We start from the raw sequence: 12,900 nt of genomic DNA, 5'->3' as shown, positions 1-12,900 counted from the left end.
GGTAGTAGGCTTGCTTTTTCTGTTTTGTTTTGTTTAACCCACGTTGGAAAATACTAGCATACCCTGTTGACTTCTGTTCCTGACCCTAAATCAGTCAAATTAATCTTGGCGTTAGCTAGTTGACTGCTTCAGAGACCTGGCAATGATATACCAAAAAAATCAGCACCTTTTGAAGAAACCTTCCCAATGTCTGCATTGTAATTTTATGGTTTGAAAATAAATCTGGGTCAGACTGAAGTCAGCCAGGAGAGTATTCTCCCTGCCATAGGGCAGTGGTCTCCAGATAAAGACCACTGAAGACTGGCTGAGGAGGGAGCGATGGGGTCGTGGGGCATCTCGTCTTTTGAGGGTTCCCGGACCAGGCATTAAGAGCTAAAAGAATTAAGAGCAGGGAATGAGTCTCTTCTCTGACTAGTGAGGGGTGAGGAGTGAGGTGAGGGGTGATCAGGGCCCCCACTAGAGTACTGGCAGTAAAAAGGGACATAATGAAGACTGGATGGAACTTGGTCACCAACTAGACTAGCCTTCTTTGGCTGGATCATCACCTTGGGAACAATTCTGAATCCAAACCAGCTCAGCTTTTAGCTAAAGTTGTACCAGTTTTCTTTGCTATCTCTCAGGATCCTGACACATAGCTTAAGTTGAATATTTTCAGTTCATATAGACCAGGGGTTGGCAAACTTTTTCCGCAAAGGGCTAGATCGTAAATACTTTAGGCCTTGTGGGCCACACAGGCTGTGTTGCAAGACCTCTGCTATTGTAGTGTGAGAAAAACCATAGATCATCTGTAAGCTAAACAAACGGATGTGACGGTATTCTAAGAAAACTGTTTCCAGAAATAAGCGGTGGCGGGTCAGGTTTGGTTCATGGGCCATAGTTTGCCACCTGATCTAAAAGAAAAGCTTCTTTCCAGTTAAATACAATTGTCTGTATTCATTTTCACACCTCTCAGCTTGTTTCATTTGGCAACAGTGATCTCCTTGTCCACTGGAAATTCTTCTCTTGGCTTCTGTTTCTGTGAGGTGACACTGTGCTCTGGTTCTATAATCTCTGACCACCTCCGTCTCTGTCTCTCTCTGCTTGTGCAACCTCCCCACCCGATGTCCCAGGCTCAGTGTTCAGCCCTCAGTTCTACACGAGGGCATCAACTTTCACTTTAGAGCTGGGGATCCCAACGTCACCATCTCTAGTCTATTTCCCCCTTGAACGCTTCCTATCTCAGCGCTCGTACAGTGCTGGGTCTGTATCATACAATCTTGTGCTGGATCGAATCCTATCTTGAGTTGTTTAATAGTTATTGTTCATCCAATTATACAGCACGCCACGGTAAGACATTCGGATTCTGCCCCACAGGCAATGAGTTAGTGATTCTCCTATGGAACTCATTCAATACCATCAGGAAAAAAAAAAAGGAACCATCCATACTCGGAAGAGCAATGGCTCCTTTCTCCAGTGAGAAAGGGACCAGGGATGAGATGTAACCTTTGGGCCATTATTTGGAAGGGGCAGAGGGGATGTTTGTACCTCCAGTTAATGCATGCTTCTCAATCACAACAGAATGGTCAACTCTGGGTACAACAAAGTAGAGACAGAAGGGGAATAGAATGGGGGTGGGGGGGAGAATAAGATGCCCTTCCTTTCCGCCTTACCCCCTACCACCAGTGACAGAGGTTTGGGTGTGGATAGCTGCTACCACCATTACTATGAGGTCCCAAGACCTGCTAAGCTGGCCTCCAGAGCGTTCACAGACATCATGGCCGTCCCCGCTGCTACTGCTTTATTTCGGACCCTCAACGTCTTCCTCCAAGGCCAAAACTTCTCAAGGTGTACGTGAATGGGTCACAAGTGTGCTGAGATCCTGAGCCCCTCAGCCTCTGGGTCCTGTTGCCTCTGGCCACAAGGTGCCTCATCTGTTTATTCCAATGGCCGTGCAAATTGTGGTATTTTCATGATATGGAAAAGGTGGGGACACACTAACCTCAAGACCTTCAATAGCCTCCTGATCGACCTCTCTGCTTCTAGGCTCTACCCACTTCACCTCCATATTGCTGCCTGAGTGTCTTTCTAAAACACAACTCTCACTTAAAATCTTTAATAGCACATCACCTAAAACCCACTGCCTTCCAACGTCACACAAAGCCTCTTGTGACCCAACCTATAGCTCCAAGCATATCTCCCACTAACTCAGGCCTCCTCCCACCACTGTCCCTCACCGTATGCTCCAGCAACACCACATCATTTACAGGGTGCTAGAGAGGCCTTGTTGTTTTACCCATTCATACCTTAACCTATGTTGTTCCCTCTGACTGAAATGCTCCCGTGCCCCACTCTGTCCACCCAGCAAGCTGCTACGCACTGGCCAGATGGCTCATGGACCACGCGGCCCGTTGAGAGATGCAGCTGTGCATCCCAGAACGGGGCCAACGCAGGTCCTGCCCTCGTGGAGTTTATAAACCATCAGGAAATAAGACATAAATGAAGGGAATTTCCTGGTGGTCCAGTGGTTAGGACTCAGCGCTTTCACTGTGGTGGGCTGAGTTCAATCCCTGGTCAGGGAACTAAGATCCCACAAGCCTCGTGGTGTGGCCAAAAAAAAAAAAAAGACATAAATGAAATAATCACACAGAGGAATATGATTGCAAGGTATGATAAGCACTATGAAGGAAAAGTAGAGAGACCTACCAGAACACAGAATATCGTGGACTGGGGGATGGGTGGATGGGTGGGTGTGAATGTGTGCATGTGTGACTACTTTGGTTTCAGAAGCTGGAGGGAGCTTCTTTGAGGAAATGGCATTGGCTGACAAACAGACTGAGAGACCACTGGACCAAAGCACAGGCTGACTGGCTGACTGACTGATGGACAGACTGACAGACTAGCTGACATCCTGACTCGTTAGCTGCCTGGCTGGCTGGTCTGCTGGCCGATGGACAGATCAGAGGCTGAGTGCCTAACTGGCTGATTAACTTAAGTGTCTGCCTTCAATTTCCCCTCTTCTCTCTTACCCCAAATACAGCCCAACGTCGGTAATAAAACAGCACGAAGGCAAAACCTTGCGCCCAGAGAGGGCCGAACACAGCCCGAACTGGTTCAGCACGGCACATCAGCAGCCTCTCGTCTGCATCCACCCACAGCCCACTGGGCCCCAGCACCGGCCAAATGCAGCTGGCAAAAGGGACACAGAAGCAATTTTTGCCAGCAGCGGGGAAAATCAAATCAAAGGCAGGCAAGCAAAGAGACTGGATAGGTTTTCTTAGAAACCTTCAAAAACAACATTTTATTTTAAATAGAATTTTAATGATCATGACGTCTAATGTAATGCTTGTCCCGACAGAAAGCACGAGAGCAATAAGGCTCAAACACGAGAAGAGGAGACACACTGGACCGCAAGAGATCCCTTGGGACTTTCCTTTGATGGTTTCTTTTCCCCCCTTACGGGCTTCTGTGGTAATGGGGTATGGTAATGGCCCAGAACTGTCTCAGTCCCAGACTGTGCTGTCTCCTGAAGAAAGATATTTGCGTACTACCTCACGTTTGCTCCACTAAGAGCGAGTAAGCTGAGTGAAAACTGTAACTAAATATGCCCAGGCCATCTTCAAATGGAAAAGGAGAAAAGGAGAATGGAGTTGGAGGCATGGCCAGCCCTGAGAAGGTACAGCAGGCATTAATTTGACATGCTCTAGCCCCATCTCCTTCCTGGGGTGCCCTGGGAGCTCAAAGGCAGCCAGCACTTCGGGATGCCAGCTAGGGAGGGGACTGGCTTTGCGGTAGCCTTACCTCATGCTAGCATCCCTGAAAACAGGAAAAAAAAAATCGGAATCCAGGGGCCTGGAGGAGTAAGGGTACAAGATGATGGTCCTTGAGTCCCAGGGGACCGATACCTTTGAGTTCTTGCCTCCACAGCACTCACTCAAGTAAAGTGCAACCTTCTCATAGCCCCCTCCATGCACCAACACGATGTCCTGTTTATCCTGCGATGTAGGCTCTCACTGTTATTCACTGCACTCAGGATACAGGCAGCAGGCAGTAAGGGTTAGGTATGACTTGTGCTTTGTGTGTGCAAGACAGGAATGTGTAAGGGGATACGCATGCACTCTTAGTAATTCTCTGTTTCACCCTCACTCTTTCTTTTCCATTACCACTGCTATTCCTCCAGCTCAGGCCCTGCCCTTGTCACTTCACTCCTGCACTAGCACTACGATCCCCTCCCCGCCTCCCTGGCTTGGCACTAGCCTTGCAAACACCCATCTGGTACACTGGTCCCAGTCAGCTTTCATCCTGTCACTCCTCTCTTCAAGGGCCTACAGTGGATTCCCACTATTCTATCACATTGAATCTCAGTTCCTCGGACTGGCCTTCGAAGCTTTTCACCAGCTTGTTCTGCCCACTGCCAATCTCTCTCCAATCTCTTTTCTCATTATTCTCCTCTCCAGCCAAGCAACTATGCTTATCGACCTGCACATATGGCTTACTTATTTCTGTGCTTACTCTCTTCCTGTGAACACATCCCACTTCTCCCTGCTAATCCATGCCTATCACTTCAAGATCCAGCTTCAAATACCCTCTTGTGGGAAGCCAGTTCTGGTTAACCCCTTCCTCTTCTTTTGTTCCATGTTCCACACCACACTTACCTACAAAATTTTACTTCATATGAACTTCTCCTCATTGCTGTTTTGCTTTGGCAAAAATAACAGGTCTCGTTTGTTGACTACTTACTCTGTGTCAGGCAGTGTCTTAAGACATTTTACCTACATTTTCTCATTTAATTCTGAACGACAACCTTTGGAGAAAGACACTCCATTTTGCAGTTGAGGAAATCAGGGTTCAGAGACGTTAAGACACCTTTTCAAGGTCACACAGCTAGGAAGTGGTAGAGCTGGGATTTGAACCTGGTCTGATTCCACAACTCCATACATGTTCCAATGTGGTGTGATTAAGGCAGGTCATGTGCCTTTGTGAGTCTCCCCAAAAAGAGCGAGACCCCTTCTGGGCAGCATTCACGCCCACAACTGTGGCCAGATCACTCCTAGAAATGAGAATAGTGTTCCTCACTCAGGCATCATCCACTGACCCTGCTTGGGCTGGTTCCTCCCAGAGCTTTGGACCCAGAGGTCAGTGGTTCTCAAACCTGGCTGTACTACAGAATCACCTGGGAACTGAAAAAGAAATAAATCCTGATGCTCAGGCTGCACCCTGACCAATTAAATCACAATCTCTGGGAGTAGGGTTCAGTCATCTGTATTTTTTTTATATATATTTATTTATTATTTATTTTTGGCTACGGAGGGTCTTTGTTGCTGTGCACGGGCTTCCTCTAGTTGCGACGAGCGGGGGCCCCTCTTCGTTGTGGTGTGTGGGCTTCTCATTGCAGTGGCTTCTCTTGTTGCGGAGCACGGGCTCTAGGCGCACCGGCTTCAGTAGTTGTGTCACTCAGGCTCAGGAGTTGTGGCTCGCGGGCTCTAGAGCGCAGGCTCAGTAGTTGTGGCGCACGGGCTTAGTTGTTCCGTGGCATGTGGGATCTTCCCGGACCAGGGCTCGAACCCGTGTCCCCTGCATTGGCAGGCAGATTCTCAACCACTGCGCCACCAGGGAAGCCCCCCATCTGTATTTTTTAAAAGCTCTCAAGGAAATTCTATTGTGTAGCCAACGTTGAGAATCACTCGTAGAACATAGGAGACTTGGTTGAAAAGCTGTTTCTCAGTTTTAAACCCTTTTTATTTCTCAGGAAGCCATATCTCCCCTGCATGTCTTGTCTTTCCTCCCACACTTCCCTACCTGTCCGTTTGGCTTTTCACCCAGCAACATCTGAGGAGGGCAGCAATCATTGGTTGAGGAAGTGGCCACAAGCCAATTAAATACCAGCTCTGGGCAGGTTCCTAAACCAATGGGAAGCCAGTGAATCACAGGTGGAAAAATAAACATATTAAAGCTTCCTGGGTTTCACAAAGACAAAAATAAATAATTTGCTCTTTTAGAAACAGCAAACATTCCACCTGTTAATCTGCTAACGATATCTCCCCCTGGGAAATCCTTTAAGAAAGGAAACTTGCACCTCCTCTAACAGCTTCCGCCAGCTGGCAGGCAGACCTTCCGCCACCCACACTGGTCACTGGGTGTTCAAACAGGAGAGCCATGGAGGAGGCGGCTGACCACGGCTGTCAGACTCTGCACAGGCGACAGCTGCTTGCCAGTCTGAACGAGCTGATCTATGGGAAAGGTTCTAAGATTCGAGAAGAGCTGGACTCTGGGAGGTGAAATGGGGACGAGGCTCTGCCTGCTCCCTGTCTCCCCAGGCCCCCTTGGTTCTGTCCACATACTCAGACACCCTCTCCTCCACGGATCCAAGTGTGCACGCCTACGGCAGGGCTCCCTAACTGGCGTGCACATATCCCTTCAGCCTCGGGGGCAGCCAGGTGGGGCCTGGGGTGGCCAGAGTCCCCGGGGCTGGTCCATTTAACCCAGTGTCCCGCATGAATATAATTTTCTCTGTGTGCTGTGACACGAGAAAGATTGGGAAGCAATGGCCTGGGAGGTAGCTCCAAGTTCCCCAATCCCCCTGCCCATTGCTGAAAACCTGTCACAGGTTGATCAGACACTTTCTAGCCTTCCCTAGCACCGCCTGACCTTAATATGGGGTCAAGACAGTGTCCCAGAGGGTTGAGAACAGAAAGAAAGATGAGCCCCCAAAGGCCCAGGGTCTGAACCACTTCAGAATCACTGAACCTCACCTAATGGGTTGACACTCTGTTTCTCAAGTTTACTTCTTCCTCTGTTCCCAAGGCCTGTTCCTGGGAAGAAGTAGCCCCTCGAAGCCGCGCTTACCTTGGCATCCATGATGCTGGTCTCCACCCGGGCCACGCCCTGGTTCTCCCGGAACAGCTGGATCTTGCTGATCTTGCTGAACTCGGACAGCACAGTGGTGAGGTTGGTTTTGAGGTCAATAACATGGCTGATGCCGTGACGGGGTCCCACTAGGAGGGTGGTGGCCGACTGCTTCTCATCCTGGTGCCCCAGCGTGGCGGGCAGCATTCAAAGAAAGAAGGGCAGAGGAAGTGAGGAGAGGAGGCGGCAGGAGGAAATAGAAAACAGGCGTTGGACCGGTTCTGCTGGAAGGTCTGGAAACATCTGGAGCTCAGTGCCAGGGCCACAGGACAACCTCGAGGGGAAAATGGTCTGGGACGCCCCTGTTCTCAGGCCAGGGCCCCAGATCATCGGTCCAAATGGACACATTAGCCTCAGCAGAAGGAAGAGTGAAGAGGGCAGCAGCAGGGCTGGTTCTAGCAAAATCGTCAAATAGGTGAGGTTTATTTTGGTGCCTTTGAAGCACCCTCTTCCTACCAAGCCCCAGGGATTTTCCATTTGTTGCCTCGGGCCACTCAAGGCTCCCACCCGGTGCTCTGTCTGAACAGGTGGCACCCTGTGTTTGGTCTTTACCCTCCCTCACCAACAGCCACTTGGACTTGCACTTCTCACCTGGTGCTAAAAGCTAAAGTGACAAAGTAACTCTGCCCAAGGTGTTAAAGGTTGACTGGGCGCTTAATGACTGGAGGGGTGGAGGGGGACCTCCCTCCCTAAGAAGATATTTGCCCTTTAATAGGCACTATAGCAGTCTTACCCCAGAGGAATGACCTATAAGAATTTCAGCAGTGGGCTTTCCGTGATCCTCAAATCCCAGTAAGTTATTGGCCACCTCTGCGCCTGATGGACTGGATTCCCTTAAGTGGTCCTGACAGGCTCCTTGGCACCATCAAGCCTGAGCCCTCTGCCGGCCCGTTCCCTGGCATTAGCATCATCCCGAGGAACCTATTCCATCTGCTCTAGACACTTCGATAAGCGGCTTCCCATCAGTTGCCCCTCGAGCATGACAGCGCGTTCCACAGAGCATGACAAGCACCTGGATCCAGTCAGCAAGATGATTTGAATTTCCTTTCACCGAGGCTCACTAGGGTAAACTAGCCTGGGACACAGTCTTAGGGGGACCACTTGCGCCCCGCTGGAGAGGAGCGTTGCTGTAGTGAAGGCCCTGGCAGGGAGGGGGGACGTCTGGGCTAGGGGACTGAGGGAATATGGATAAGAGCAATGCAACAGGGCAGGGGTTGGCAAACTCTGGCCCACAGGCCAAATCCAGCCCTCTGCCACTTTTTGTCCGGCTCACGGACTAAGAATGGTTTTATACATTTTTAAATGCTTGGAAAAAATTCAAAAGAACCGTATTTTGTGATATGTGAAACTCACATGAAATTCACATTTCAGTGTCCGTAAACAAAGAGATATTGGAACACAGCCAGGCCCATTTGTCTATGCGTTGTCGACGGCTGCTTTCACGCTGCAATGGCAGGGCTGAGTAGTTGCGACAGGGACCTTCATGGCCTGCCGGCCAAGCCTAAACTATTCACTTATCTGGCCCTTTATAAAAAAAGTTTGCTGACCTCTGAATTTGAGAAAAGGGGGCACAAAAGAGCCTAGAGGGATACTGTAAACAAATATAGCCTCCTACTTTACATTTTATCTTTTCTTTCTGTCCGCATCGCGCGGCTTGCGGGATCTTAATTCCCCAACCAGGGATCGAACCCAGACCCTGGGCAGTAACAGTGCGGAGTCCTAGTCACTGGACCGCCAGGGAATTCCTGAAATTTTTTACATTTTATTTTATTTATTTATTTATTTTTGCCTCCTACTTTAACCATTTTACCAGAGGCGGGACCAGAGCACCACGGGAGGGAAGAGGGAGAAGGAGGAAGAGGAGGGGAGGCCTTTCGAAATATCTGCTGACAGAGCATGCCACCTGAAAGATCTAATGGAGTCCCCTCCTGTCCCCCCAGCCAAGGACAAGCGCCCCCGAAGGGTTCCCTCCCCCTCACTGCCCTCACTGACCAGGCCCACAGTGTTGAACAAAACGCCCGTGAACGTCGGAAGTTCATTCAGAATTCGAAGATACTGGAGTTTGGCCTGAATTGCAGAGCCCTGTGGAAACAACCGACTCAGAGATATGAGAAACTTGAGGTGCACGGGAAAAGCAAACCCATGTTCGCAGGAAGGAGGGTCAACAGCTTAGGACAGGCACTAGTGAGACCAGTCAGCAAGCCCCACTGTGGGACGCTCGGGAGAACCACAGGAAGGTTCCAGTTTGGACAGCTCTTGCCAGACTCTAGCAGCCCATCTCCCTTCCTAAACCCTCCTCCTATGCCCTGATCCTCATTCCTGAAGAATCCAGCTTACTCATTTTGTTCCTTGGTTAATTTCAACGCCTTTCCCCAACTCCAACATCCCACGACATCTATACCTCTCTCCTGAGATCCCTGATGGCCACTAGGTAGTGCCCCCCCCCCAACTGGGGGTCGCACTCAATACCTTTATCCTGAGCACCTCTAAGTCCCGAGCCTGCTCTTCCTCTGGCAGAAAAGTCTCCATCAGTGGTACCCGCATCCCCCGGGCACTTGAGCCAGAAACCTGTGAGTCACACTGGACTCCTCCCTCAGCCTCTCACCTGAGGGCCACCAGTCACCAGATCATCTTGATCCTACCTCCTAACTCCCTCTCCACCCTACCCATCCCTCTTCTCTAGCCCTGCGGTCATTGCCTGGATGTCCCCCACTTGCATCACGGTGGCAGCCGGGTTACCTTCAGTACTAACACTCCTTTCCCTCCACCCCTCCGCATTTGCAGTTAGAGGGAGCAGCCTAAAACATAATCACACCACTGGCCGCTTAAACCCTTCAGTGTCTCCGTGCTGCCTACAGGGTGAAGGATAACCCCTTTCCACGGCACACGAGGCCCTCCGTGAACAGGTTCCCGCCAACCTCTTCGGCCTCCTCTTTTGCCCGCACCCCACTCAGGCAGATTCCTTGAACCCTCCGCACTGGTTTATGCTGATCTCTTTGGATCTCCCTGCCTGGGAAAGTCTTCCTCCCCGCAACTCATCTAGACAAGCTTCTATCTGTCCTTTAAGACCCAACTCTGGCATCAAATGCACCGATTCCTGGCCTTTTCCATCTCCTTCAGGCTGGGCTGGCTCCTCCTCCGCGCTTCCAGGGCACCTGCACTGGTCGCACTGCGCTGTGACTGCCTCTTGTTTCCCCACCAGCCTGTGCCTGACTTGAGGGCAGAGACCGGGCCTTCTTCATCTTTGTATCTCCAGCCCAAGCACTGGGGGTGGGGGGCGCTCAGAAAAAGTATTTGCTGAGGAGATGGTTGGGAGCCCTGAAGCTCTCAGCTGGGAAGAAAACAATCTGATTAAATACGCACAGCAAGGTAGGAATGGCTTAACTCTCCGGGGAAATCTGCATCTTAAAAGAGAAGCTAGTTGGTAATGCAGGGAGTCTGGAATGGGTGGAATATAAGGGGGCAACTGTGTCCAGTGTCTCCATCGGCATGTGGATTCTGGTGCCCCCTCACCACCCGCCTGCCTCCTAGGCAAGCAGACTGAGCCTTGCAGGCCTGAGAAGGGCCTGCGGGGCTGGGAAGGCAGGGAGTGGGAAAGTGCAGGAGAGCACAGCAGGGACCTGAGTCTTCCACCTGCCACCCGGCGACCCATTCTCCAGGTCAGGCCTTGTCCCATGGGGCTGGGCTTTTATCTCCCAGAATTCCCTGTACCAGGGCTGATGAATTAGAAAGCCGATGAGGGACAGAGCAGTCGTTTCCATGGGAAACATGTCTCCCCAGGGTCCAGTGCTGTCCACACGACAGGTGCTTCATCAGCACTGACTAAACGGGTGGAACGACCCAAGAATATTCTCCTCCTGCACCTTGGTCCCTTTGCTTTGAGGACCCTGGGCTCTCCCAGTGACTTGCCACTGAGCAGTCTCTGGGGGTGGCTCAGGCTTGGGGAAAACCCCTCTCCACAATCATGCCCCATATCTGGCCAAGCTAGATGTGTATCCAAGTCAAAAACAGTGGGGAGGGTTCCCCAGAAGACCACACCTGCTGGGAAACCACACAGGAGTCCCCCATGGCCACTAGTGCCCGAGCAGGGTGCCCGGTGGCCTACTCTGGATACCTTGGTGCTGCTGGAAGGATGTGTTTGGTGCGCCTTCAGCTGCTGAGAGAGAGATTTCCGGAGGTTCTTCTCTTTGATGCCCTGTAGGAGGGAGGGGGGAAGAAAGGGTTCCAGGCCCCACTCCTTCCTAAAAGCAGAAGAAAAGTAAGAAATTAGAGAGACAAGGTGAGACAGAGAAAGCAAAATGGTAAGACAGAAACTAGCTGAAATCTGAGACAGAGATGGAGGAATGGAGATTAGGAGAGAGAGACAGAGAGGGGCTGGAGGCAGGCGAGTAACATTGGCCACAGTTCTCTAGTAGAAGTTGTAGCTCAAGGGCATCCTGGTCTAGGTGTGAGGAATTCCAATTCTCACTCCCATCCCAGGCCCACATTCCTAAAAAGTAGAGCACAGCTCAACCACTGCACCTTCTCCCTACACAGCTATTTGCCCCCATCCTGAAGGGCCCTGGAGCAACTCACTCCACATTCTTGAGTGAGATCTTCTGACTAGGTCGAGTAGCTGAGACAGTGATATAGATGTGGAGGGCAGCAAGGCCCAAAAGCATCTCTGGCTTGGGGTCCATTCCAAAGCGTTCTCGGATGACATCGTTCCGACTCTGTGAGAGAGGGCAGTCCAAACCCGTCAGTTAAAGGAGACGTTCCCTCCCCACCCTCCCACCCCGCCACGGACTCCCTTATATCCTAGAAAAAACTCGTGGTGTAAGTAAGCATCCTAGATCAAGCGGAAGAGGAAGATTCTGCCCTTGGGGAAGAGGTAACAGAGGAACCTCAGGTCTCAGAGACACTATTTGCTTCATTCAGCGGACATTGGACAGCCCCCTTCTCAGTGACAGGTACACACAATGGCAAGGCACAAATGGTCAGAACATCTAGGGCGCTGCAAAAGTGAGACATGGCACCACTCCCTTTCTTTCCTCCTGTTACAAGAGACCTTTCTGCCTTTTCTCTAGGGCCTATACTCACCGCCCCCGAGCCCCAGCCATCGGAGGCTCCTCTACCAGCTCAGATGGGAACAAAGGAAGAGAGACACTGGGAGGGATTCTCTACAGGGCTCTGGCCCAGAAGCCCACAGTGAGAGATGGATTGCAGGGATGGGGCAGATATTCTTTCCTTGGGGTCTGAAGATCAAAGCAGTGATAAGTCAGTCTTCCCTATGCTATCCTAAAAAGGGTCTCCTGGAACTACTGGCCAGAGGTATGACAACCCCCAAACCCTGAAGGTCAGAATCCCAGCTATCAAGGATTCAGCCTTGGTTAGACCAGTTGCCCATTGTGCTGAGGTGAAACCAGGATGAGCTAAGAGACTAGAGAGCCACAGTGGTATCACTACAGCATAGGAGAGAGTGTAAAAGGAATGCTCCATCAGTGATCATCTATGCAGAAAATCCAATGGAATCTACAAAAAAAAAAACTACTAGAACTAATGAGTTAGCAAGGTTGCAGGATATAAGATCAATATACAAAACCAACTGTATTTCTACATGCTTGCAACAATCAGAAATTAAAGTTAAAATCCAAACCATTTACAATAGCATCAAAAAAATGAAATAATTAAAGATAAATCTGTCAAAACATGTGAAAGACCTGTACATTGAAAAGTAGAAAACACTGCTGAGAAAAATTAGAGAAGACCTAAATAGATATATATTGTGTTCATGGGTTGGAAGACTCAAACCAATGTATAGATTCAACACAATCCCAATCAGAATCACAGCAGGTTTTTGGTAGAAACTAACAAACTAATTCTAAAATTCACATAGAAATGCAAAGGACCTAGAATGGCCAAAACAACTTTGAAAAAGAACAAAGTTGGAGAACAAACACTACCTGATGTTAAGACTTATTATAAAGCTACAGTAATCAAAAGAGTGTGATGTTGGCATAAAGACAGACAAATAGATCA

At 50.0% G+C, this 12,900-nt stretch overlaps 1 protein-coding gene across 1 annotated transcript in view; it reads right to left on the bottom strand.

The window, feature by feature from the left end:
• The window catches only part of FRMPD3 (FERM and PDZ domain containing 3), a 121,903-nt gene that overhangs the window by 17,174 nt on the left and 91,829 nt on the right, over window positions 1-12,900 (bottom strand). The window contains exons 10-13 of the mRNA XM_036839305.1: window positions 11,458-11,594; window positions 10,997-11,123; window positions 8,875-8,964; window positions 6,823-7,002 (exon numbers count right to left, since the gene is read on the bottom strand). Coding sequence (XP_036695200.1) covers window positions 6,823-7,002; window positions 8,875-8,964; window positions 10,997-11,123; window positions 11,458-11,594 — 534 coding nt within the window. The remainder of the gene's footprint in view (window positions 1-6,822; window positions 7,003-8,874; window positions 8,965-10,996; window positions 11,124-11,457; window positions 11,595-12,900) is intronic.

Source organism: Balaenoptera musculus, chromosome X (genome assembly GCF_009873245.2).
Source record: "Balaenoptera musculus isolate JJ_BM4_2016_0621 chromosome X, mBalMus1.pri.v3, whole genome shotgun sequence".
Lineage (NCBI taxonomy): Eukaryota > Metazoa > Chordata > Mammalia > Artiodactyla > Balaenopteridae > Balaenoptera > Balaenoptera musculus.
The sequence above is the reverse complement of the archived record's forward strand: the minus strand, read 5'-3'. Positions and strand labels throughout refer to the sequence as shown.